The following is a 27,417-nucleotide window of genomic DNA, read 5'->3' as shown; positions in this document are numbered from 1 at the left end:
AATCGCATGGCAGGATGCTGTAAACGGACCAAACTTCAGTCAGGAGAACAACTGAGATAATCCATCCACAATACGAGGTTAGTCATTAATATACTGCAACAACATGAGAACAGAGCAGCTGCCAGAGAATTCAACATTAATGAATCAATGGTACAGAAGTGGAGGAAGCAAGAAGAAGAATAGAATTATAATCCGGTGCGCCTTATGGTCCGAAAAATACAGTAATTTAAGCCAACAAAATGTCTTCTTAGAACAGAAATGTTAATGGCTAACCATTTCAGAAGAATTTGGCTGAAACTGGTAATAGTACATGGAACAACTGAAAAAAACCCCAAATACATGATATTAAAACGCTCCCAAGTTTGTCATCATGGATTAATCACTACCCAGTGGACAATTATGTTGGAAAATTAAGAAAAGAAAGCAACAGGCCATAAACGGAAAACTTTTAATTGTCGGGACTTAAACGCGATGTGTGCTCAGCAGATCAGTACCCTGAAGAAAGAAGACGTGTCAGATCTCTGACGTCAAACTCATGTTTGCAGCTGTGGCTGTTCTGGTCAGCGACTGAGGCCTCCATGAGAGTATCTGACGTAACCATTCTCGGGATACAGAGAAAGTTCCTCTGTACTGCTGAGCCCATTGTTAAGCTCTGAAAATGACAACAACAAACAGGATTCATACACACTGCAGAGTCATCTTCAGTCATCGTTCTTAGACCACAGTGTGAACACGCATGGGCAAATGCATTAGCTGGGTTTGTACTTAATAGGTGTACTAGGGGTGGCAAACTCCAGGCCTCAAGGGCCGGTGTCCTGCAGGTTTTAGATCTCACCCTGGGTGAACACACCTGAATTAAATGATGAGTTCATTACCAGGCCTCTGGTGAACTTCACGACATGTTGAGGAGGTCATTTAGCCATTTAAATCAGCTGTGTTGGATTGAAGACACATCTAAAACCTGCAGGACACTGGCTCCGGAGTTCCCCACCCCAGGTCTAGAATTAAGTTTAGGTCATCACATATCCAAAGACTTTTGGTAAATATGGGCCTAATTAACACCAACAACAGTATCCCCCCCCCAAAAAAGTGTTTTTTTTTTTATCCACCAGGTTCAAAGGCTACGATACAAAAACTCTGAAGTTCCTTCCTGGGCTTCTACGAAAATTAAACGAACAGCTTACAGAAACATAGCCCACTTACACCCAGACAAAAAGAGTTACAGCTCATTCTTTTGCTGCTGCTCTTTGCTTGGTATTGAAGGTGTGTTTTCACATTATAAACAAATCTCTACAGGCTGTAATAAAAACAATGTGCGCCTCCCACAGGAGCTGACTCGATAAGTTGTGACGATGTGCGACTGCTATCAAAGCTTCACCTGAGAATATGAGCTTCTCCTTCATGATGTTGACGTCACGACTGGACCTTCGCGCTACAGCGCTCAACATGATGTGTTCTGGGTTATAGTTTTGCATCCCGCTCATCCTCCACCTGTTACAGCACACACACAGATAGATTCTTACATTGCATGAAAGGCGGCGACTGCAACTGTTATCAATACATCCTTTAATTCAGTAATATTTTTACACATAATAAATACACTTTGAATAATTATTGAAGCCCTTGCTAAATTTGTAAGTTTGCTCAGTTACAAAGAAATGCACTTGTCTTGATCTGTGCTCGATCATCCAGGTAAGGAAATCCCACTCTCATCTGCATGACTTCTTCAGTCAGTCACTCATGATGACTGAAAACTCTACATCCAGATGAACAGAATCAACTTTTTAAGAAATGAACAGTTTCTAATTTTTCTGGTAGTTTTTTTTAATTGAGAGAGACAGATTATCAAACAACAATCAAGAAAAAAAAACGCATACGAGTTATAAATTGACCTGCATGTCACTGAGTGAATTAAGTATTTTATCCCCAAGCAAAACAACACTTAGTATTTGGCCGAGAAACCTTGTTGGCAAGCAGAGTGGTAAGATGTTTATTGTAGTTGGAGACTGAAGCCACCCCATGACTGTAATGTGCTTCTTCTTTAGTCACTTGCCTTGGACTTGTTGGACTTGTTTTTGGTGCTGGAAAGACCCATCATGGCCCATCTTAGCGTCGTGGCTGAGGGAAGGAGGTGTGCACACATGTGCACACAGCCAGTCAGTGCGAGCCAAAACTCTGGTTGGGTTGTAGGATGTTTCACCTCAGTGATTTGTAAATACATTTATAACTTTGTGTTTTTGATTGCTATTCCGTCTCTCTCTGTTAAAATGAAACTACTACAAAATTAAACACTATTTCTTTGCAAGTGAGCAAACGTACAAATCTAGCAGGGGATCAAATAATTACTTCCCCCAGTGTAAAAGGCAGTGCAGTGAAAGATAGGAAGGGGACCAGCTTTGGGGTGTTGGGCGCAAAAAGCACAAGGAGGACAGACAAGGAGGCAGAAACAAAGGCCAAGGCAGACACAGCAGTTACCTGATCATATGATAGCTGACAGATGCCAGAGGGCAGCAGAGGAAGGTTGCATGCAGATCAGGTAGAGCACAGGACAAAGTAAGAATGTCGGAGGAGAAAGAGAGGAGAGTAAGACAGGGAGAGGTTGTAGAATGGAGAAGAAACATGGAAATACCCAGAGGACAAGGAGAAAAAAGAAAGAAAGAGTAGAATGAACAGTCAGTGTCGAAGCAGCAGATCAGACAAAGCCACGGCTCAACTCAGACTCAACCAGGCTGATGTTAACACGGTGAATGCATTCACAACACCTTTCTGCCACATATGAGTCAAACATTCAGACACAACGAATCGTTCAGAGGTTTGAATTTTACATTTCAAGATTGCAAAGCAAATGACGTGATTATTATTAACAACTATACTCCTGCACACAAAACTGACCTAATGATGTCACATATCCAGTTTACCCAAATGAATGTTTTCTCAGGGCCCTCTACTGTGGCCTCTTTAGTTAAATTTCAAATTCTGCACTGCACATAAAATTTTATTAATCTCCATTTTGGGGGCAGAAAAACCAAAAAAAGCTGTATAATTTTTAACAACCATGAGTCATTTTAGACAGTGACCTTAAAATAAAATAATACTATTATTTAAATAATTCAGTACAGTGGTCCCTCGTTTATAGCGGCGGTTACATTCTAAAAATAACCCGCTATAGGTGAAATCCGCAAAGCAGCCAACTTTATTTTTTACAATTACTATAGATGTTTTAAGGCTGGAAAACCCCTCACTACGCACTTTATGCACTTTTCTCAGACAGGCACGAACATTTTCACACTTTTCTCTTTTGTTTAAACACTCTTAAAGTTCCAAGGACGCAGGACACAATCTGCTGTAAGAAAAAAACCCAAACAAACATGGAAAATTGCACAAAAAAATATCCGCGAAACAGCAAGGCCGCGAAAGGTGAACCGCGTTATAGCGAGGGACCACTGTATTGGGAATTCTGTATTCCCACCCAACTGTTTTAATCATTCATTTATAGGACTAACAGAGTAGCAGTAATATTTCCTGTCCTGTAAATCATCTGCTGTCATCACCCAGACATCTATGTCTTTGTAAAGAACCATTCTTAGGCTGGTATCTCATGTATTATGGAGCATGCATGTGTCCCTTGGCTGGTATTCATTATAATTATTATTGCTTTATACTGTGTTTAAAGTCCCTGTTCATTACATGTATGTGTTGTACTTACTTCTGAAAAAAGAAAACCCCTATGACTATGGCGAGGGACACTAGATCTGAAGTCATCCAGATGAAGTTGTAAGCGCTCTGGCTCTGCAAGACAGGAGAAGAAGAGGAGTAGTTTCTGCTCATTGCCATCAGAGGTCCCCATAAACACTGATGTCTTCTAGAGCAGTGAGTAAAGCTGCTGCATTCTTCAGATCTGTGCCCTTGTCGTAGATTTTCTCAGACTTTCTTCCAGGGTCCTTTTGTTCTATAATGTCACAGTGCGCCTAAAACCTGCTGCTGGGCTCCCTCATATTTCCTTAGCCCTCAAGTCTTGCTGGGCCATCGTCAGTCTCTGTCCGCTCTCCTGCTGTCCTTTCATCTCGATGTGTGACCTTGTTTGCTTGTGCACTGTGCGTGTGTGTGTGTTGCGTCTATTGAAAGAAGGAGAACGGAGAGCTGTTTACCATGAGCCAGATGGGATAAGGCACCTTTCGGAGGACATGGGGGGCATCAGAAGACACAGAAGGCACCCCACTACACCACAGAATGGAGTAGAGCCAGGGCTCATTCACCGGGTAGACAGTCACACTCACATTATTGGCCAGGTACTCCCTGGGGGAAGGAAAATACAAGTCAGCACTGAAAAGAGAGAAAGAGAGGTCCACTTCATTTCACCTCTTTACTCCCTTGTCAACATTCACCTCTTATCATTCTGCAGCCACTGGAAAATATTGTGTGCATCGTGAAGCTGACTCTGTTTCATCTAAAGCTGCAACAGAGGTCCCAGAGGAGGGTAGAGCATGTGTTCAAGGACCACAACAGTGTAATTCTGCAATTAGAAGTGGGCTGGGCTCACTTGGGTATTGTAGCTCATTGACCAGACTGTCCTGTTTTTATAAAACAAGTTTTTGCTAACCCATTCACCCAGTGAAGCAGTGGGCAGCCACCAATGCAGCGCCCGGGGAGCAGTGTGTAGGGACGGTACCTTGCTCAGGGGTACCTCAGGGTAGCCGTTCAGTGGAGTCGAACCCCCGACCTTCCGATCATGGGGGCAGACACTCTACCTACTGAGCTATCCCTGCCCACGGGCAGCACGGTGGCACGGTGGTTAGCACTGTTGCCGCACAGCAAGAAGGTCCTGAGTTCAATTCCGACATCAGGCCGGGGTCTTTCTGTGTGGAGTTTGCATGTTCTCCCGTGTTTGCGTGGGTTCTCTCCGGTACTCGGCTTCCTCCCACCGTCCAAAGACATGCAACTTGTGGGGATAGGTTAATTGGAAAATCCAAATTGCCACTAGGTGTGAATGTGCGGTGAATGGTTGTTTGTCCCTGTGTGTTGGCCCTGCGACAGACTGGCGGCCTGTCCAGGGTGTACCCGCCTCTCGCCCTATGACAGCTGGGATAGGCTCCAGCGCCCCCGCGACCCTGAAAAGGATAAGCGGAAGCGAATGGATGGATGGATGGATGGATGGATGGATGGATGGATGGATGGATGGATGGATGGATGGATGGATGGATGGATGGATGGATGGATGGATGGATGGATGGATGGATGGATGGATGGATGGATGGATGGATGGATGGATGGATGGATGGATGGATGGATGGATGGATGGATGGATGGATGGATGGATGGATGGATGGATGGATGGATGGATGGATGGATGGATGGATGGATGGATGGATGGATGGATGGATGGATGGATGGATGACTGGATGGATGGATGGATGGATGGATGGATGGATGGATGGATGATGGATGGATGGATGGATGGATGGATGGATGGATGGATGATGGATGGATGAATGGATGGATGGATGGATGGATGGATGGATGGATGATGGATGGATGATGGATGGATGGATGGATGGATGGATGGATGGATGACCTGATGGATGGACCTGGATGATGGACCTGGATGGATGGATGGATGGATGGATGACCTGATGATGGATGGATGGATGGATGGATGGATGGATGGATGGATGGATGGATGGATGGATGGATGGATGGATGGATGGATGGATGGATGGATGGATGGAAGTTTTTGCTAATACAAAGAAAACTGTCTTTTTTTTCTTTTTCTTTTTTCTTCTTAGGTGCTGTGTAGAATACATCCTCCAAGTTTAATGTTGTAGAGCAAATGTAATGCAAAGTAACCAATGTCTAGGTAGTTGGCAGTTTAACTCTCATGTTTAATGAGTAGAAGACACAGCACCTAGTAGACTGCAACACTGCTACAGCTGTCAATGAACGGGGCACAACCCTTTGGAGCAAGCTTAACGTTAACCACTAGAGACTTTTAGGTCATTATTTTTGGTGTAATTCTTCAGCCCTGGAGCCTGGCGCTTGGTACTGGTAAATGTCACTTGAAGCAGCTAACCTCAAGCAGAAATAGTGAGCTTTTTAAATCCAAAACCAGTCAGAAGATATTCCCTTTAGTGTTAACTATATTTAAAACTGTTTCAGGGATTAGTTCCCCTTTTAAATACACTTTATCAAGCTACAGAACAGGTCAGGCAAACAATTAGGTTTGTAAATTGTTGGGTGTTTTTACATTTTGCTTAAAATAACACAAAAGCCTCCTTTGAAATTTCTGTAGGGTTCTTCTGAGCCTTTTTTCCTTTGCTTAGTAGCAGCTACTTGCTCTTACTGTAGCTCTTTGTGGCTAGCCTTGCTGTAGTGGAGGGTCAGACTTGTAATTCCTCTCTGCCTTATCGCTTCCACTGACAGCTTCTCACTTGTGGTCTGGTGAAGCCCTCGCACCCTCCCCCTGTCTGTGTCGGGGGTCCACGTCACCTGGCACAAACACATATCACATGGAAAGACCCAGATTGGACAAAATTTAGTTTTAAAGTTTTAAAGGCTTTGCGAGAAGGTGCTTATTATAGATTTCAAAAGACGATATTGACGAGTAAGCTGTCATATGCTGGTATACAGTATTTAAGGAAAACAATGAAAATATTTGTCACACATGCTAAGGATGAAAGATTTGTCACAACAATTCACAGAATCAATTCCTTATTGGAATATTTATAATATTTAATACTTAGTGTGTTTAAAGGGGGAACACTACTACAGGCAACAGCTAAATTCATTTAAGGATTATTGTGGAGGGACCTACAGTCCTCACCCTCTTCAGGGGAATCCCTGCTTTCTGCACAGCCCGCAGCGTGTCCATGAACCAGCTGCGGTAGCGTGGGTGCTCTGGTGGAGGTTTGTGAATGTTGAGCAGCGCGGAGCTGTTGGCCCTGGCTGCCAGACGAAGCATTTCCACCAGACTGCAAACCGTCTGGTTGCCTATTCTGCTCCGCTCCTTCGCTGTCAGTGATGCTACTGTCCAGTAGGGGTCACTCTACAAGCAGAGGAAAGAAACAAGAGCGAGGTAGACACTGAGGTGGAGCATATTTGTTTATCTTTCTGCATTATATGCAGCTTATTGTAGCAGTTTGAAATCAACATTAAATGATTTTTGATAAAATGTTCAAGAAAATTTTTAAAGCGTCTGCAAATTTTAGATCTTAATCCCTTAAATTCTAAAAGGAAAATGAGACAGAGTTGTGCTATTTGACGGGAAAATCTATTTTAGAGCTGATGGACTTGAGGTGGCTTTAGATGAAGTGGATTTTAGTACCTCCAAAAACCACTGGCCTGCATTGAGAGAGCGTATCTCTGTCCAGTTGAAAAAGGAGGCATCTTCATACTGTCTGGCTGGAAACACCTTAGTGACATCTGTGGTCCGCCTCAGAGTGTGGTCTCGCATGAGGAACGGAACCCCATCGACACTAGAAGAAGTAAAGCACTTTAAAATTTTCTGTTTACAGGAAAACTAAACATAATGCAGTTTAAATGAAAAAGCAGAACTAAACAGCCAAATGGGATCCATATGTGGACCTTCAGAGCAAGCTGAATGCATTAAATACAAACAAAAGTGAATGTGTGATTTATAACCTTATGGTGACATCAGCCTCCAAGGAGTTGGCACCATGCTGCAGGGCTCTGTTAAAGGACACCGCGGTGTTCTCTGGAGCCAGCTAGAGCAAAGACATCACAGAAAGACTACTGTCAGTCACGTGATGTGTGCAGAAAACACACACCAAGAGGAAATAATAGAAGTATAAGAACATTATGTCGGACTTGTGCAAAAGGCTTCCTTCCCTTCAAATCTACCCATCAAACTTTCTTTATGAGCCAAGCAGCTCATTATTTTCACAATCCTATGTTTAAATGTTAATATCACAACTTTCTCACATTTTTCTCATATGTAGAGATAACACATCATTATCTGTTTACTTTTACTTACTTTATTGATTTATCTAGCACTCTTCACAGGATAAAAACTACAAAGTGCTTCACAATAATATAAAACAGATAAACATAAAACAGCACAATCAAACATACAGCACAAATCTAATTAAAAGCTAGTCTAAATAAATAAGTCTTAAGATGATGTTTAAAAGAATAAATACAATCCAGGCAACGTAAAGATGGAGGGAGAGAATTCCACAACCTGGGGGGCACCGCTCTAAAACATCTAAAAGATCTATCACCTCTGGTTTTAAAACATCTTCGGGGAACTACCAACAGCCTTTGATTAGATGATCTCAGGCTGCGAGAGGGAGCGTGAGGTTCTAAAACATCAGAAATATAGACAGGAGCGTCACGATTCAAAGCTTTAAAAGTCTGTATTAAGGGAAAATGAATTCTAAAATGTACTGGAAGCTAGTGTAAAGAACGTAAAACTTGCGTAATGTGCTCTCTGTTAAAAGCCTTGCCGTAGCATTCTGGACTGACTGGAGGCGGTCAAGATTCTTTTTGCTTAAACAAAGAAAAAGACTGTTACAGTAATCTATGCGAGAAGAAATAAAAGCATGAATAATCATTTCTAACTCAGATTTAGACAAAAAAGTTTGCAGTTTGGAGATATTTCGTAGCTGAAAAAGGCAGTACCTAATTAACTGTGGAGAGTATTGCTCTAGAGACATGGCAGAATCAAAAACACCGAGATGAACAGATGAGCCAAGAGAACCAAGATGCTGTTTGACTATAGATATCTGGCTGTCAGGGGCAATAATTAATGTTTCTGACTTCTCAGAGTTCAACTGCAAGTAGCTGTCTCCAAGCCACTGTTCAATGGAAGCTAAACAATTTATTAAAGAAGACAGTTTATGGACTTCCATCACTAATCACTAATGGTAAGTCCTAGGGGTAACATGTACAGCAGAAAAAGGTCCCAGAACTGAACCCTGTGGGACCCCACATGTCAGGTCCTTAGAATGTGACATAAACTGATTTGCAAAAACACTAAAAGATTTAAGTATGAAATAAAAATAACATAACAAATTATAGCACTCCATGAGCACAAACCGAATAATAGTTTAATAATAGTTCAATAGGCTTTTTGTAAATTTTTGACCAATAAATCATTAAGTTGACATTGAAGACCTTGGAGGATCTAAGCCAAGTTTGAATGGATTGTTACCATGACCCAACTCTACGCCCCTACAAAGTTTTACCAGTATTCATTCAAAGCTTTTCAAGCTGCCATGTTTACAGACAGAATGACACGCATGCACACAAACATGATGGAGAAAATAACACATAACACTGAAATGTACAGTATGTGGTGTAGTTGAGCTAAACCTGAATCACACATTAATTTATTTACTGTATTTTGTTTCTATATGAATGATGACAGGCTCAGACATACACCTTGCAAAACTGATACATTATTTAGTCTGTAAACAGTCCTGTGAATTATGAATTGTTAAGGCGGTTTTCAAACAGATGATTGTAGGTTTACACACCGTGTGCAAAGTGTATTTCAGCAACATTGCCCTGTTTTTTCTATGGCACCAACACAACACATCATAGGTTAGTTCCATAAATTACATTACAACTGGTGTAAGGGACAGGCAGAAGAAATATAAGAGTTCTTCATTATCATATCAACGCATGCTGTTCATTACATACGAGGGTTATGTGCAGCAGCACGATCAATGTGAGTGTCCACTTACAGAGAGAGAGATGCATTTTATATTAGTCTGTATTGATTTATCTAAAACCTACATGCAGTATAGGTACACTGCACTGAGGTGAAAGCAAGGCATATCTGTGAATATTACTGTTTGTAGAGTGCGTTTGCCTCGAGAAGGAAAGCAAACATAGGTCTGAATGTCTCTGTGTATCTCTTATCTGGAACATGCCTGCCCAGCTGTGAAATGGCAGTATGTTGCTGACTCTTGCACTCTCACACAGAGCCTGACACCTATCGCTTGTGTTCTGTAGCTATATACCCCATTTGGTGTACAGAGTGTACAGAAATATTCTTGCATCTTCTTCTTTCTGTTTTTTCTTTTCTTTGTTATTACCCAAACAGCTTTGTGGAAACCAGCAAAAATGAACACTTGGTACTTCTGGCAGCCATGCCTTTCCCACAAAGAGCCTATTTGAACAATTAAGTGGATCAGGTAGTAAAGTCTGGCAAAGCCCCAACTTACCATAGGAGCTCCCCTTCGGCCAATGATGCTTGGTCGCGGTTTGAGGCTATGACGGTCCATGATGCAGGGGCAGGTGAATGTGAGCGGTGCCAAACAGAGACCAAGGAGGACTACAATGTAGATAAACAACACCATCACCTGGATATCTAAGAGAGTGCAAAAATGGTTGTTAGTGTCATAATGCGACTTTAGCTCATTCCATCTACTCCTAATAACAAACATTAGTTAGCTTTGTGTGCTTTGATGGATGGTAAGAGTGCAGGCAGGTGCTTGAATAAGGAAAAACAATCCACTAAAGCAGGATAAATTAGACAATGACATATGTGTACAGACAAATAATACTGAATACAACTTTACGTTTCAAATAGGAACAAGAAGTCAAAAGCAATCCCCAACATGATATTTACTTGAAACACAAGTCAGAACTTACTGGATCTCTCTCTGCGGACAACATATCCAGCTACCAGCCAGCTGATAGCTGTCACTGTTACCAGGGCGCCAAGATGCAGGAAAGGTGCTGTGTACTGATAACAAAGCATAAATGTGAAATGCTGGCCTTAACAGATGGTTAGTCACTTCACAGCATCAGAGCAAAGCTTTGCGACATTGTTATGATAAAAATACATACACAGTATAATGATTGCACAGTAGAATATATCAAATGTTACGTTCCATAGAACAAATAACTTTGTATTGTAAGGTGAAGGCCCTACAATAATAGAGAGAAAACACCAACAATCAAATCAAACTTACAAGCAAACACTTGGCAACAGTGGGAAGGAAAAACTCCCTTTTAACAGGAAGAAACCTCTGACAGAACCAGGCTCAGGGGGACTAACTAAATAACAAATAGTAGGGGGGAGGGGTTGATATGGATCCTAAACAGCTAATGGACATCTGTCACACACTTGACATCATATCAATGCCTGATCAGAGAACAATTGAGAAGATGGTAAATGGCCTGTATTTGTATAGCGCTTTTATTAGTCCCTAAGGACCCCAAAGCGCTTTACACAACCAGTCATCCACCCATTCACACACTGGTGATGGCAAGCTACATTGTAGCCGCAGCCACCCTGGGGCGCACTGACAGAGGCGAGGCTGCCGGACACTGGCGCCACCCGGCCCTCTGACCACCACCAGTAGGCAACGGGTGAAGTGTCTTGCCCAAGGACACAACGACTAAGACGGTCCAAGCCGGGGCTCAAACCGGCAACCTTCCGATTACAAGGCGAGCTCCCAACTCTTGAGCCATGATCGCCCCATAGGATGTTTATGAAACCTACATGTTTATATTTTTTTTAATGAAAGTTATCTATTTGAGCCTGAAAACTGCATAAAATTAATTGAGCATCTTTGCATATTTGGCTATATTTGACCCACCTCACCCTAACACCACTTGCCTGTAGACCTGGCAGAGATTGTAAAACATGAATGCTTGAGTGCAGAGATTTTTATTTGGAAATTCTTTTTTGCGATAATGTTTTTGAAAATGCAGACCTCACCATCCAAGTATAAATTCCTCTTTCAAAAGAGCAAATAATATATGCTGAACCAGTCCAACTCAGTTTTTTGTACAATTTAATTATTTTCATGGAGCATTAAATATATAATTTTAGCCAACTGGTTTGGAAAAATAGAGAATATAATGAACTTTTAGTACAATTCAATTCAATTCAATTTCAATTCAATTTTATTTATATAGCGCCAAATCACAACAAAAGTCGCCTCAAGGCGCTTTATATTGTACAATAGATCGCACAATAATAAATACAGAGAAAAAGTGTTGTTAACTGTAGACAAACCTGCAGTGACACAAGCAGAATGTCCCACTCGTCTCCCCATAAGTCATCAACAAAAATGACACCAGAGATAGTGGTGAGCAGTGTAGCCAGCACCCCAATCTGTGGAGAACAGACACCTTGATGAACCTGACTTTGCTTTGAAGGCATCAGAAGAGCAAATCAATGGCAACGACTTAGGATTGTTTTTTCCCACCGTACCTTGTGAACCCAATAAAGATTCAGCTGCTGGCCCAAAGATATATGGAAAAGTGCTAAGATCTGAAAAAGGAGTAAGATTCATTAAGTTGTATCTTAACCGATCAATGAACAAGTCTGCTACCATTTGCAAGTGTTACCAATAAGAATGTGATGTAGCTGAATCCCACAGTGGTGGAAGCGAGGATGGGGATGGTCTCATCTCTCCATTCTCCAGAACGGTTGTACACCAGCCTGGAATGAACAGAATGGATGTTGGTGCTATGACTAATTCAGTTTTGTCAAAGAGAGTAATTTGCCTTAACTGCACATCTGCAACGGTATTTGCTCATGGTCCCAAAAGGTTGATTCTGTTCATCTGGAGAAACGTTTCGTCATCCAAGTGACTTCTTCAGTCTCAGCTGTGTCTCAGGATGTGTACATCCTCATCCTTGAAAGAGTATCCACGTGGACACTCCTCATCACTGAAAGACTGTGAGATTTACTTACCTGCATAATTGAGCATGCATCAACCTATTTGTTCATGGTATTTATTTAAAATACACATGCTGAAGGGGCTTGCTGCCACCCCACTGTGGTAAGGTCACCACTCTGCTGTTCTTGATCAACTATTACCGAACATGCAAGTCTTAAACAGCTTTTCAGTGAAAGTAATATAATGAAAAAACTGACTCACCAATTGAAGTCATTAAAATCATTTCGAGCCATCAACCAAAAGTAGGCCCAAAAGAGAAGCAGAAGAAAGGAACTGCACAAGATGACGAACCACGTACACTCCCACTGGAAGAGGACACAAACAGCTGATTATGGACTATGTGGACATAATTTCCCTTCAGCTGGTTCTTTTATTCATTGTTTCTGGGAAACATTTGTAACATGGTTTTGAAAAGTGCTACACAAATAAACTTGAAGAGTTGAAAGTGACAGTTGCTTTTCTTTCAAACTATCAAAGTCTTGCTTAGACTAAATCATATTCATCCAGAGGCCATATGCAACTCCAAAAGATAGTTCTTTTTTATTATTATTAATTTTCACTCTTTTGCATTTTTTGCACACTTAGCTTGAAATGCTGTGAACCTGAGTAGATCTTAAACTCACTAATGGCCCATTTGGAAACTGCAGTGGTTAAAGACATAAGTAGACCCAAATATTTCAGGTTTTCCACAGTAGTAGGAAAAACTCCTCTTTAACAGGAAGAACATCTGGCAGAACCAAGCTCAGCGTGGGGCAACCATCTGTTGTGACCAATTGAGGGTGAGGGGAGGGAGACGGGACAAAGACACACCGTGGACGAGAGCCAGAGATTAAATGCAAATGGTTTATGAACACATAAAGAGTTAAAAGAGGTGAATGAAGAAGAAACACTCATCATGGGAACCCCCAGGAGCCAAGGCATATTGCAGTGTAACTAAGTGAGGGTTCAAGGTCACCTGATCCAGCACTAACTATAAGCTTTATCAGAAAGTTTTAAGCCTAATCTTAAAAGTAGAGAGGGTTAGTTCCACTGTAGAGGGGCTGATAGCTAAAGGCTCTGCCTCGCCTTCTACTTTTAGAAACTCTAGGAACCATAAGTAAGCCTGGAGTCTGAGAGTGAAGTGCTCTGTTAGGTTAGTAAGGTACTATGAGGTCTTTATGATATAGCAGGGCCTGATTATTCAAGACTCTGTATGTGAGGAGAAGGATTTTAAATTCAATTCTGACACAAAACCAGTGAAGAGAAGCTAATGAGGGAGAAATACGGCCTTTCTTTCTACATGCTTGCTGGCGCATGTGGTGCAAAAACAGAGAGGAGAGCCTGAGCAGCCAGTCAAGGACTCTTCCCTTCACTAGGGAGCTAATTCCATATAAGGGGAGGTGTAGAGTATGATAGGCCAGTCAACAGATCCTATTGAGCACTGATCAGCTTTGCATCACACCGTGCCTGGACTCACCATTTCCAGTGGCTTATGTAAGAGGTTCAGAGATTATTACAGGGGTGTGCAGGTAAAGACCAAATGGCCGCACTAATGAATGTGTTGAGCCATCAGTGAAAAGCCTGTGAAAGGTTTCCATTTTAGCCGGGAGAAGAGAGGCCATCCATCAGTGAAAATCTACTTGGCCACAAAAACATGACAGCAAGGTGGAAATATCACAACAGCCAGAGGCTCTTTTTAGTTTGTGTAGCAGCTACTGGGACCTTAAAGTAGTGAGCATATCATAAAGAACTATGTGACATTGAGCCAACGTCACATTTACCTCATACTCCAGTGGAAACGCAGTTTAAGGTATGAGTCATTGTTATGGAGTCAAAATGATCTCTTTACAAAAATACAGCATCCAAAGCAATATCCAGTCTTCTTTGATCTGCAGACCTCAACAAAAAACAGCCATATATTTGCTGGACAAGGGTTCGAGTTCCTTAATCTACCACCCGGTCACCCATGGGGTCAGAAAAGGGTTGTGACCAGCAGCTGAAGTAATCTCTGGCTGAGAAAAGTCCTTGGTAATGAAAATGGTAATAGAGACAAGCGTGGCAAAATTGCCCTATGTAAGGGCCTAAGCCAAGTGCACCATCAGTGTATAACAGACAACATATCACAGTGCTTTATATGAAGTTAATGGACAAAGTAATGAAGATGATGGAATTTCTTGATTTGTTCTGTTTTGTTTATATGAAAACAAAACTGAACTGAATAAATGAGATAGAGAGACATTTTTTGTTATATAGCTTCTATTAAACATATTTCTTTTCATCCACTCTTCCAAAGTCTGGTTGTTGTTTTCACTTTGTAACCTTTAAGAAGTCATTCTCATTGTGCAGTTTCAATTCACTTTGAGAGGAGCTGTCCAGCACATGGTGCTTTCTCCTGAGTGATATATGGCTTTCAAAGATCCCTCCAAGTCTCCATTTAGCACTGCTGGTACCCATCTACTCACAGTGCTCATAAATCCTCATCTTCTTACTCCACTTGACTTCACCACACCACAAACCTCTGTTTTTAAATACAGTACAGACTGGTCTATATCAGACAAGGTCAGTATGAGCTGAACATGGTCACTGACAATGCAAGGACACATTTACCCTCAAAATTAAAAAAAAAAAAGGAAAACTGAACAATTTGTATACAAATAAAGAATAGCTTTTATTTTTCCCCCTTAATTTAAAGCAGTTGTTTCATTCTGAGGAGTCAACGATTTTTGGTAGCCCTTAAAATGTGAAAAAGTGAGCAAACAAAAAGAAACAGTAAGCAAATTATATAAACTATTAGAATTTATTATTCTGATCAAAATTCATGAACTCTTTTGGCCAAAGACTGTATAACAAACTGTAAATAGACCACTGACCTTGCTCAATTAAAACCTACCATTCAATATCAACTTTTCAGCCAAGTCCAGACACCATCCAGTGTGCATGATCTTGGTAGATTGTTCTTTGCGTGCTCTGTAATGTCACCATGAACCTTAAACTTGTACAGTTCTTCTCTTACAAACAGACCCAAATTTCATGTGGGCATCTATTCAGCTACCAAACAGCTTAAACGTCCAGTTTCTGACTTCCAAGGCAACATTAAGTCAAACTGAAGGATAAACTGTGGAGGAGTTTCAGCGTCCACTGTAGAGGCAGAAGTGCAAGAGGACATAATGAGACTTCCACAGATGGAGCTTAAAATAGCTAACAGGCTGGAAATGACCCTTAATGGGATGTCAGCCAGATTAACTCAGATAAGGTTTTTGATTTTTATCGTCCAGGACCATCATTTTCATCTACCAGATACATAGCTATGTTTATTTGTATGTGGCTGTCTGGGCAGTGTACACCTAATATTTATTCTAATTATAGATGTGGTTTGGTCTCAGGTTCATTAGCTAAATGTTAACTGTCCTACTTTTTTAACAAACCTTGCTGTATGTTAGCAGGCAGGTATAAGAGCTTTTACACTGAAACACAGGCCTTCTGAGTCTGGAAACAAGGCTAATGATAACGGAAAGACTCCACCAATATGATTTAATACCTACTATTACATTTTTGCTTCACACACCTTTAACCTTGTCAAAGTGTAAACCTCAGAGAGCCCATAGTAAAAAAAACAAAACAAAACAGGAGTTCATAAATCGAAACACTGTCTACCAACAAAATAAAATCAAAGCGTGTGTAGCAGACTAAGCAGACAGCATTAAACCTAATGAATTCAAACTTCTCCACTTATATTCAAGCACAGTGTGTGTCACTATATGAAGCTTTGTAAATGAGACAGAGTGGGGAGAGAGGCAGCTGTGGGCTTGTTTTTTATCCTCTTGCTCAGCACATCATCAGTGCCCGGCTCACACATTCAGTAAATAGCCTAATTTATGGGTGAGCCACTGGCTCTTTGTGATAAAGAAGACATCCAGCAGCAAAAGCTGTGGCTGCCCAGTGGGTATCCAATACAGCTGGGCGTCTGACTCTGCTCTTCACATTCCAACACTGCACTGATTCTATTACTTGCTTTTCTGTGAAGATTGTTTTCCCCAGTTACTCGGGCTTGGTCTAGAAGTCTGTTAGGAATTCAACTGAAGAAAAAGTGGAATGACATCAGCAGCTAATAGATTTATCTTCAACCTTTAGGAATAAAAAAATATTTTAAAAAATTAATGAAGCTTTAAGTAATTAAGTTTCCTTAAAGCTGAATAAGTAGTGTGGTTTTAATCATTTTGGGTAATTAAGATGACCAAAATCTTAATTTTATGTATATAGCACCAAGAATTTCCTCAAAACAGCATATATTGTAATGTAAAGCTGTTACAATATTAGATGGAAATTCCAACAATCACACAGCTCCCTGTGAGCGAGCACTTGGTCACAGCGGGGAGAAGAAACTGCAAAATCAGGCTCAGAGAGGTGCGCCCATCCGAAATGACCTTTTCAAGGTGAGGGGAACAAGACAAGAGCACACGAAGAGCAAACTATGGGAGAGACAGCCATAGTTTAATCATTGCTAATGATTCAATATAGTCCTGTTGAATAAACACAGAAACACAGAAAGTTAAAAGAGATTAGTTGATGAGAAATAAAAAGCCCCACAAAAGCCTGTTTTAGTTTAACAAGTAAGCCTGTCATGGCGCTGGATCTGTGACCCCATGTTTTCTAGTTTTTGGACATTTTGCCATTTGAACTTCACATTCAAGGAACTTCATTGAATTTAAAAAGTGTTACAATGCCTGTAAAGTTGTCAGAAACATTTTGCTGTGATTCTTAGGTTCATGGTTAATTTCATGTTGTGTCTTAAGTATGGCTCTCATGTTCTCAGATGGCGTTTAGTTTCTGTTTAGTTTCTAGCTCTTAGGTTCTTGTTTCTGTTTCTGTCAATGTCTCATGAATGTGTGTCTCATGTTTCCTGTTTAATTTTGAGAGTTTCTTGTCCTGTGTTCAGCGTATCCAGTTTTGCTTCCTCACTGTCTCGTTACGTCTGATTAGTTCAGGCTGTGTTTCCCTCCTGTTTCCCATCCCCTTGTTATCCTCGGTGTATTTAGTCCACTGTCTTCTCTTGCTTGTTCTCAAGTCCTCAACATTAGCTGTGTGTTAAAGTGAGTGGTTCATGGTCTCTCGTTTACATCAAGCCATAAGCTCCTTAGTTGCCGGAGTCTTTGATCCATTTTATCTTTTGTTTGCTTCTTTTAGTGTTTCTTTGTACTTTGTAGTTTTTTTGCACAGCAAATAAAGCTGCTGCTTTGAGTTCATTTCTTCCCTCTCTGAGTTCTGCATTTGGGTCCTACCCTTGCCTGCCACACAGCCAAACCTCACAAAATTGAGTGGAAATGTAAACGATTCCATGGACTACGCTTCCTCCATACAGTCACTCTGGACGACATGCTGAGGGACAGCTAACCGGGACAAAGATACTGGCTTTGGCTACACTGGTTACAGGGGTGAGGCTAGTTACAGGATTATTTTCAGCGGTGTAGACCTGGGTCTCTAATTCACTGAGCCTGGTGTCCAAAGGTACAAACAAACTCCTGTTTGACACACTGAGCAGGTAGATGCCAGTGAGACAATTAAGAATACATGCTAGTTTAAGATTGCATTAGTTTTTAGTAATATATAACAATTAGTAATTAATATCATTTTAAGTGGCAACAAAACTCTACATACTTTGGATGAGAGTGTATGGATTGTACAGTATAATGCACTTGATAATTCCTCCATACAAGATATAAGAGTCACTGAGCCTGAAAGATCTCCAGCAGATGTTGCTATTTAGTCTGCATTAGTCTGCTTCCATCAGTGTGCTTTTGCACATTGATGGAAAATACACATTATGTATTTGCAGCCATAAACAATACCGTGATTTAAACTTCACATTCAAGGAACTTCATGGAATTTCAAAAAGAGTTACAATGGCTGTAAAGTTGTCAAAAATGCAATTGTTTTATTTTAACAATGACTAATGCCTAAAGATAAAGGGTGATAAGGGTATAAATACAACAGGACCCTAGATGAACTTTACATATTAGGCTCCCGTTGTGTAGTCACCTTTCAAACAGCCTTATCTACTTATTTGGCCTTAAAAAAAACCAAAATTGAAAATAGTTCATTTATGCCTGAGGTGTGCTCAGTGTCAGTGCAGCCTAGGCAGGACTGTGTAATGTCATTACCAGTCTGTTATGTGATAATTGTGATGTAGCATGCTTCAATAGAATAGAATAGAATAGAATAGAACACAGAAGACAGAAGAAGACAGCATCTGCGATGTTCTAACTATTATTATAACATTCATACTTTATGGTTAGAGCTATATTCTTACCCTGGAGCTTTCATCCTGGGAACGCTGGTATCGCTTCCAGCGGCAACCATAGATCCCAGTGACAAAGGAGACAAAGACTTGCTTCTCATAGACCTGTAAGGGTTGGTGTTTCACCATGCTCCTTCAGCCTTAACGTGACACCAGTCTGTTAACATCCCACACAGGACTGGGAACCCTGAAGAAGAAGAAGAACTGTTACTAAACAAAACAAGCCTTCAAACATTAGCTCAGACTTCACATATGCAATTACCCTTTTCAGCAACATGCCGTGTCATGTCATGTCGCTGAGGTATATTTTCACAAAACAACAAGAAGATGTTGACAGCCCTGCACCCTGTTTGGAGTCACAACACCTGTGAGAGACCGTCAATACACCAGTCAATAGTAAGTCTTGTCTCATACAGCCATAATAACATGGTGCATGCCTTACAGTCGCTGAGTCAGTCTTTACACATGTGAGGATTTGTGGTTGTTTAAGAGTGGTAAATAGAACTGAGAAGGCTGGTACCACATGTCTGTGCGGTATAACCTGAGCCCTTGAACATCTGTAAAAAAAGAGAGAGTCAGAAGGAGACAGCGTGTTGCACTCATCTCACGTCTGGTTCAGAGAACATCTTTCTGCTTTGGTGCTAGCTAAAAATGCTGCCAAAGACAGCACTGTTTTTCAAGGCTCTCTAGAGGAGTTGGTCTCTTTGTCGCATTTTTCAGGGTTTTTTTAATTAGAATTTTCAGATGGTTTCTCCATGGAATAACTTCCATTTACTATAGTGAGTCAGGTAACCTAAGGTGTGTGTCAATTCTATCTATAATTAAACCTGGATCCTGGGAATAGGTTTATGTTCTAAGCATGTGATCTTAGCTTTAGGTTTATAAAACATCTAACATTGGTGCTCTAGAGAATGTTTTCAGAAGGTTTGTCACAACAGAGAGAAAGGGAACTATAAATTTTCCCAGGAGAGGAATAAGTGGCTGTGAAGCAGTATGCCTTTTTTGTAATGATAAAGGGGTATAAAAAGTGCTTAAATCTAATAACAAAGTCTCCAAGTGAGCAACAATAAAGTGAATATCTGATGCCCAAAACTTCAAACCAAATACTCAATAAATATCCAAATAATACAGGATTTGGGTCCTACAAATTACCCTAGTCTCCAAAAGGTGTACAGCCCAATGGATAGGGTCATTCTCCTGCTTTATCAAGCAACAAATTCAGTCATTTCAGTCTTAGAAAAGATTCCTAGAAAGTGCGACTGTAGAGCAGAGCCCTCTGCATTCCTCAGCTTTATCATATGCCTCACAAAAGATTTACAAGATTCTCACAGTGCCTATAAAACTCAAGCCAGATGTCCCACTGATAACCGCTTAATGATAACAAGGGGCTAATGTGGCTAGCTGGCAATTGCTAATAGTGAAACAGCTAGTGGTGACATGTGCACTGGCCAGGTCAACATTTATCATTTAACACTTTAATACTTCAATGTATTTGAATATGGAGCTTTACAGACCTTTTTGTAGTCCTCCTAAAGATTTTTAGATTTAGATTTTTTTTTTTAGAATACTGTTAAACAAGTCATACTTTTTTTGATTGTACTTTTGACAGCCACCAAAAAGCTTGAGGCATAATTCTGCCTGGATAACTAACCACTCTTTTTGGTGGAATTGGTAGAGTTCATTTAAATGGGGTTCCTGGCATGGAACTAGCTTTTAAACACGGTCCTCTTTTTAATAGAGTTTAAGTTGTGGCTTTAGGAGGAATCCAGAATCTTAATGTTAGCCTGCTTTATCTATTTCAAAGCTAGTTTTGAAGTGTGTTTGGGATCATTGTCCTGTTGTGTCGCAGTTGTGTCTAAGTGTGTGCATTGTGTCCATCTACTCTGTAGAAAGTGCCAGTACCACTGGCAAGAAAACAGCCCCAGATTATACTGATGCTTCTTTTGTGGTTGGCACACATAGCAACGTAAAACTCATTTCACAGTGGACAGTTACACTGGTGTTCAGGCAGTTTCCAGTTCATTGCATGCATAAACCAATTGCTTCTCATCTGAGGTGATGGTTTGGGTCTTTTTCCAGACCTTAGCAAAGCGATGGCACATCTGAATGTCTTGCATTTATGTATAATTGTCTGTCTGTTGGAGCCATTATTTAGAAATGGCTCCAACAGACCTTCTCAACTTGTGAAGCTGTTCACTGAGTTTCTTGGACTTTCTCGATTGCTCTGAGTATTGGTCAGTTCAATGAGTTCAAAAGGCCAAAACCAATTCTTTTTATGATGACAAAGAGAAACTACTTATTAACTACTAGTTTTACTAGCATTAACTACTATTAACCAGTAGTTAATAGACCTTGACCCTGTGTATTAGAGAAAATTAGAGATTAGATTAGAGATTAGATTACATTAAAGATTCATGATATACAGTCATTCCAGGAAAAAGAGCTGTTCAACAAAGCCCCAAATTACCATGACATTCATGTCCATGATGAGTCTGTGTAAACTTCTCAGGAACTGCATGTGGAGCTGGAAGCCAGCATAATACCCCCCCCATTAAACTCCTCAACAAATAAACAATACTTGTTGAATAATGAAAGTGTCTTACGCTAAGGAGTGTGAGCTGTGTGAATTGTGAATATTTGTCTACCATTTACTGCTAATTTAAATCTATAAGCAGTATTTAAAGAGGAAACTATTCAGCATCCACATCACAGATCTCTGTCCTTTCACTGCTGCCTGGCTATTATATGGAAACTCCCAGGCCTGAAGAAGGTTTGTGCTGGCAGATTCCCAGCATTCATAATCTCACCCTGTCCTCAGACAAGGGCCAACTGGAGCTGAAATCACAGTGGGCTTATTCCAGCCAGGTTAGCCTATTGTCTGTCTGCGTCACCATGGTGCTATCATCACAGAGCTGTGGTCATTATGAAGTAAACTAAGGCCGGCCTATATCGGTCAGATTCTGGGTGCAGTTTCTCAGTGAGTTCACCCTCCTTTAGAGAGGAATGAAAATATTTCCTCATAGCTTTGGACAACATTCAGACACCTCTCACAATTATCGGGAATCAGGGGGAAAAATTATATAATAATTTGTAACTGACGTTCCATAATTTTCCATAACTCCTTGCATTTCATTTATGGTTAGGGTTTCCACCCATGATGACTTGGACCTCAGAGTGTTGAAGGACAGAATTATTATACTTCACCCACATGCTGTATGACAAATAAGCATAAACAGGGCACAAGGAAATAAAACTTTGCTGGCAAGAACAAGTGGTGCCTCAGTACGTTCGCTAAAAGGGAAAACTGTTTCTGACACAAGCAGCAGTGGTGTGGGAATAGAAAACTAAGCCAAAAACTTCACATCTTCTAATGGCCACTTCAGCTCAATCAATCAATACTGCTAAATGTTTTGATCATTTCTCCCTTCAAACGACACATGGTGGGTTTTTTTTTTTTTTTTTTTTACAGCTGTCTCCACTAATTCAAGTCGCCGAGCTGGGCCTCTCTACTTAGTTTGTTGTGTTGGTGCCGTTTGGACCGTTTTTAATGTAATTATATAACAAATAATATATCAAAGGTGTTCACTTTGGAAAAGTTAAGTTACCAAAAGTAGTGATTAGTCTGTTACTTAGCACTAATTAGCAGGTACCTTCATCTTATGAATTCAGTTCACGAGCCGTTTGCTGATAACTCAGCCTTCCAACTTCTTTTAAAAAAAAAGAAACTAACAATAAAAAGAAAAAGGAAAGCTGATTACACTGAGGCTTCAAAATCTGTAATAAAAAAAGTCCCATGTCACAGTCCAACGTTTATAAAGAGTCTATGGGCCACTGTGGTCTGATATTTCTGACCAAGCTAATCATTGCAAAGAACAAACGCCATGCTCAGTAGAACAAAAAATATCCTAACAGAGCTCCAACAAAAGGTAGAGTTGGTGCAACCAAAATAAAGTAGCCTGATGACAGACAGAATTGTCAGCATATCACAGTTAGTCTACAGCTTCACTCTGACACTGCATACATCACAGGTGTCGAACTCCAGGCCTCCAGGGCCGCTGTCCTGCAGGTTTTAGATGTGTCCTTGATCCATCACAGCTGATTTGAATGGCTAAATGACCTCCTCAACATGTCTTGAAGTTCTCCAGAGGCCTGGTAATGAACTAATCATTTGATTCAGTTGTGTTTACCCAGGGTCTTATCTAAAACCTGCAGGACACCAGCCCTCGAGGCCTGGAGTTCGACGCCCACATGGAAACACATTTTCACTCATGGTGGCATTTGATTTAAAACGGAGACCAACACTGATGGGCAGCCTCACCTGCATTCTGCTATTACTCTGTTTTCAAGGGTGTTTCACCATTTGCCCTGACACTTATTGGACAGACTTTTTATTTTATATTTTATGTATTTATCTATTCATCTATTTTTTTAAAACCTAAAAATTGCTGTTTTGTGGCACGATGCAAGATAAAATCAGTAATCTCAATAGAGATGAAGCGTTCAAAGGTCTGGTGCCAGGCAACAGGTAACGTAGTCCTGCAATAATGACTTTAACCATCATTCAAGAGGAAACAAAAGACAGCTTTGAATACTCCTTCAATTAAATGTTTGCAGTGAAAGTTTGAGTAAAACCAGTGTGAACAAGCACACGCTGACAGTCCTGACTAGTACATGTAAATTCTGATGAAACTGCATTGATTCATTACTAGTTATTTTTACTAGTTAAATGGTAATTAGGAGTGCAGTGTGTTTAAGGCATTGTCCATAGAAAATGGGCTGTAATGAGTCATCAGTATTAGCTGATTACATCCGTTTCATCCTGCTGATACTTACCGCAGCAGGTGCTGTGCTGCTGGACTCGCTGGACTAATATGTTATTAAATATTAATGAATCTTCTTTTGTTTCTTTTAACTTCTGTTACATATTACTGTGTGTCATAGTGTGTCCATTGTATCAGGACAGCACAAGCCTGAAAACGTCTCATTTTAAATCTGTCATTGTTGTTTAAGGCAAAAGTAATATCTAAACAGGGCTGTAATGGACCCGGGTCCTTCTATCATCAGCTCTCCTTCTCTACAGCCTTTCAGATGGCTTTGGGCCAATTTACTCTCATGCACGTTTCCTTCACCTGAGAGGACTTTACTCCTCTCTTTGCTTTGTTGCCAGCTTCTAGAAGTTGCTTGGTTACTTTTTGGAAGCCTGTGAGGCCACAGGTTGTCTGTTGAGTTGGACACATGCGCTCACTGAATAACAATACAATAATCCACTAAGTCTCAATCCACCAACTGCCACAGAGCCTCTACCATATCTGCCTATTATTAGCCTTTTATCTCGGTCACTGTTTCCTTTTTTCAGGCTTCCATTCTTCACTCCTTCATGAAATTTATATATGCATTCATTAATAATACCCTAATCTTTCAGTGGATTTTGCCCAAAATAGAATTTCCATTAGTGTCACATACTTGTTATCCACTCAAAAGGAGGAGGAGCGGGGCAAGGCTAGAAACAAAGCCTCTCTGGTAACCAGTGAGCTTTTTATAAAGTCAGCTCTGATCATCAGGTGATCAGAAAAACTTGGAACATCTTTTAGAGTGAGACCTAGTTCTCCTGTCCAAGCAACACCTGCTAGTCTCACGAGGCAGTCTTTAATTCGTTAAATGTGATTTAAATGTGACAAATAACGGAGGTGATGCTGCAGGATGGCCAGGATAAACGACAGATACAAACTGATGGTCGGATATGTCTTCCACTAATCACATTTGGACACACAAAGAGAAAGAAGCAGGTGCAATTAAAGTTTATGAAGTTCCATAGATGATGATGTCACTTTAAAGCTTCACTTAGGAAAAATATATAACAGTTTTGTAATTTACAGTCTCACAACATTTACTAAAGCTGGTCCAACGGCTTCCAAGAATTCAATTCAGTTTTATATATGTCGCCCTGAATCACAACAACGGTCGCCTCACATTGTAAAGTCGCCTTATACAGTAAGGTAAAGACAATTCAATATTTCATACCTAATTCAATATCAGTTAGACATGAATCCATTATTTTCACTGTTTATTAATCTGACGATCAGATCATTTAATCATTTTGTCCATGAAAGTCTTTAAAGGCTATAAAATGCCTGCTTGACGTCTCCAAATACTCTTGCAGCAACTTCCAGTTCTATTTAAGTAATGTGCCATAACTGGGAGGCTGGGATCAGCATTTTCAAAGGACAGAAAGTAATTATTCAGTTATCCAAATAGTGTGAAAGTATTTACCTGTAGACTTCTAGCTCTAACCTGCCATTTCATTACTGTTTACTCACTTAATATCACGCACAGACTGTATGTTCATCTTTAGCTGCCTCATCTGCCATTAATCTGTTGTGCCTATGTCGAAATGATACGAAATTAACATTGAAAAATATATTATTTGTGGGGGACAAACGGGACAGATCACTCAGTTCAGTGTCACCAAGTGATCACGCAACAGAAACAAAGTAAGCGATGCAAGTGACAGCTCTGAGGAACAGTCACTTGGCTTATACGACAATAATCCGATAAAGCGCACAAACACTCACCTCGTCTTCACTACAGACTTTTTTTTTCACTGGCAATGCTGGAAAAGTCTCAGTCCCTCTGTTAGTTAGTCAGTATTTCCATGGATGCTACACAACGCCGTCTCTTCGCAGTTTATGGATCCACACAAGACTTTCAGGTTACTTTGAGTGGCAGTCTGAGAGACGCAGCGGCACGCATCTGTGTGTTTTACACCCGGAGAAGAGAGCTGATGGGGAAAGGAGAGAAAAAACACAAAGGCTTGTAATAAATGAAAGGCTTGCCTGGATACAGATGCACCTACATGAGCGTTCATAGCAGAGTGAATTCTAACTGTAATCCCTGTGACACTCCGTGGGCGGAACTGTGGCCCACACTGCAAGAAACATCTTGTTTAAGCAGTTTTTACACCTGACCAAAGCACGGCAGCACCTGTTGAAATGAGGGATATTTCTTGTAGTGGGGCAATGTCTCTCTCTCTCTCTCTCTCTCTCTCGGGTAAGTGGACCTGAGCAGCTCTTTCACTCGGAGTGGGCTTGGAGATCCCAGTGGATCCCAGTGAGCCTTTTTGTTGGACATTTTTGGGCAACTGAAAGCCCAGAATGCTAATAGCAAAATGTACTGGATATAAAAATCCTCTTATCTGCTTCAACAATTAGGTCCATAATTTGTTGGACAAAGTTTGACAGTTTCCGTAGTTTTCCCTCTGTGCATCACAACTGTAGATTTTAAATGAAACAGTCAACATGCGACTAAAGGTCAGGTTTTCGGTTTTAATTCAAGGGTTTTTACTGAAATAATACCTCATATGTATTATAAATATATAGTGTATGTCTTATATATAAAATACCTTATAAGAAAGTTGAAACTGACATTGTACAAATGAAATAAACCAGAGCCTTTGAACCCACAGTACTGAATTTAAGTTTGTATTTCTCTTAAAATTTAAACTGAAAACAATCCAAATAGTCCTTCTTTCCAAACTGAGAAGGCTTCAGATTAAGTTTTCTTTTAATGCAAACTTTCCATAAGTATGAAAAGAAATACTGTGTAATGATGCAAAAAAATCTAACTGTCTTTAATAATTTCAGAGGACTTTAAGACTAAAAGCTGTAGGATTATTGTTCACAGTGTGTGGCCACAAATGTGCATCTTTACTTCTCTGCACACAAAAAACAAAACACAAAGCAAAATTTCACACATTAGAATTTGCAGAGGGCAGAGGGAGATGCAGAAGGGGAGGACGGGGTATCTTGAATCAACCAAGATGTACTGTTAGTGCTTTAGCCTTTGATTCGTTTCAGGAACTAAAGCACACATTTGGTTTCTGGGAGAGATCATCGGACAAAGAGGAAAAATGTGACAGGAATCATCTCACATTTCTCAGGGAGTTGAGGGACATTTGCACATTTTAAGTGTGGGTGGAGATCTCAGGAAAGGAGGCTCAAGATAAGAGCTCATGGTAAGAGAAATAACTTAATTAAACCTCTGCAGGGGAGGGTGCTGAGGTTGCCAAGGAGGGAAGCATGGCATCAGGCCCGAGCTCATGGAAATGTCCATGTTTCCTGGAATTTACCAGACAGCTGGGTCAGGGTCGGGGGGCTGCCAGATCTCAGGCTCAAGGATGACATGCAGGTGCAGAAGTAGGGAGTCATAATCATTCTTGTAATTGTACCATTTTTCTCCATCCCTGCTATTTTACCACTGTTCTGAGTTGTAAAATTCCTGCTAAGACTGACTGTAAATCTAACTGATAAAATCAGTTATCAGCAAAAACTAGAAAGTAACACAACATTTGCATCTGCATTACATTTATCACATCATTCAGTTCCTTTTAAAGCCTTTCGTAAGTTTAAGTGTTCAGAAAAGGCTCTCAGCACAAAGAGAAGCATGGAATGTAACGCAGTGCTCGGCTTCTCTCCACTTTCCTTTCAG

At 40.6% G+C, this 27,417-nt stretch overlaps 1 protein-coding gene across 2 annotated transcripts; it reads right to left on the bottom strand.

Moving 5' to 3' along the window:
• Positions 1-100: 100 nt before the first annotated feature.
• Positions 101-25,797, bottom strand: gdpd5a (glycerophosphodiester phosphodiesterase domain containing 5a). Of its 2 annotated transcripts, none has more exons than XM_039617907.1 (16): positions 25,506-25,797; positions 18,946-19,120; positions 12,861-12,964; positions 12,325-12,418; positions 12,188-12,247; positions 11,990-12,088; positions 10,615-10,708; positions 10,185-10,330; positions 7,636-7,718; positions 7,319-7,469; positions 6,809-7,039; positions 6,338-6,483; positions 4,149-4,296; positions 3,707-3,789; positions 1,379-1,491; positions 101-652 (listed from the first exon to the last, which is right to left on the bottom strand). In XM_039617907.1, exons 2-16 carry the CDS (start codon positions 19,060-19,062, stop codon positions 561-563), a joined length of 1,761 nt encoding a protein of 586 aa, XP_039473841.1. In that variant the 5' UTR covers positions 19,063-19,120; positions 25,506-25,797; the 3' UTR covers positions 101-560. The 2 variants fall into 2 exon arrangements, with proteins under 2 accessions (XP_039473841.1, XP_039473842.1); XM_039617908.1 differs by having other exon boundaries at positions 6,818-7,039.
• Between the last annotated feature and the right edge of the window lie 1,620 nt (positions 25,798-27,417).

Source organism: Oreochromis aureus, linkage group 10 (assembly GCF_013358895.1).
Source record: "Oreochromis aureus strain Israel breed Guangdong linkage group 10, ZZ_aureus, whole genome shotgun sequence".
Lineage (NCBI taxonomy): Eukaryota > Metazoa > Chordata > Actinopteri > Cichliformes > Cichlidae > Oreochromis > Oreochromis aureus.
Note: the sequence above shows the minus strand (reverse complement) of the source record. Positions and strands in the feature narration are given on the sequence as shown.

What these genes read in the sequence shown, in the direction of transcription:
- gdpd5a (XM_039617907.1), bottom strand. Translation starts at nt 19,062, where the DNA reads ATGGTGAAACACCAACCCTTACAGGTCTATGAGAAGCAAGTCTTTGTC. An exon ending in GATTTTAATGACTTCAATTG is followed by an intron (nt 12,419 to 12,860) that starts GTGAGTCAGTTT and finishes TGTTCATTCCAG; the next exon opens with GCTGGTGTACAACCGTTCTG. An exon ending in GGGGTTTTCTTTTTTCAGAA is followed by an intron (nt 1,492 to 3,706) that starts GTAAGTACAACA and finishes GTGCTGTAACAG; the next exon opens with GTGGAGGATGAGCGGGATGC.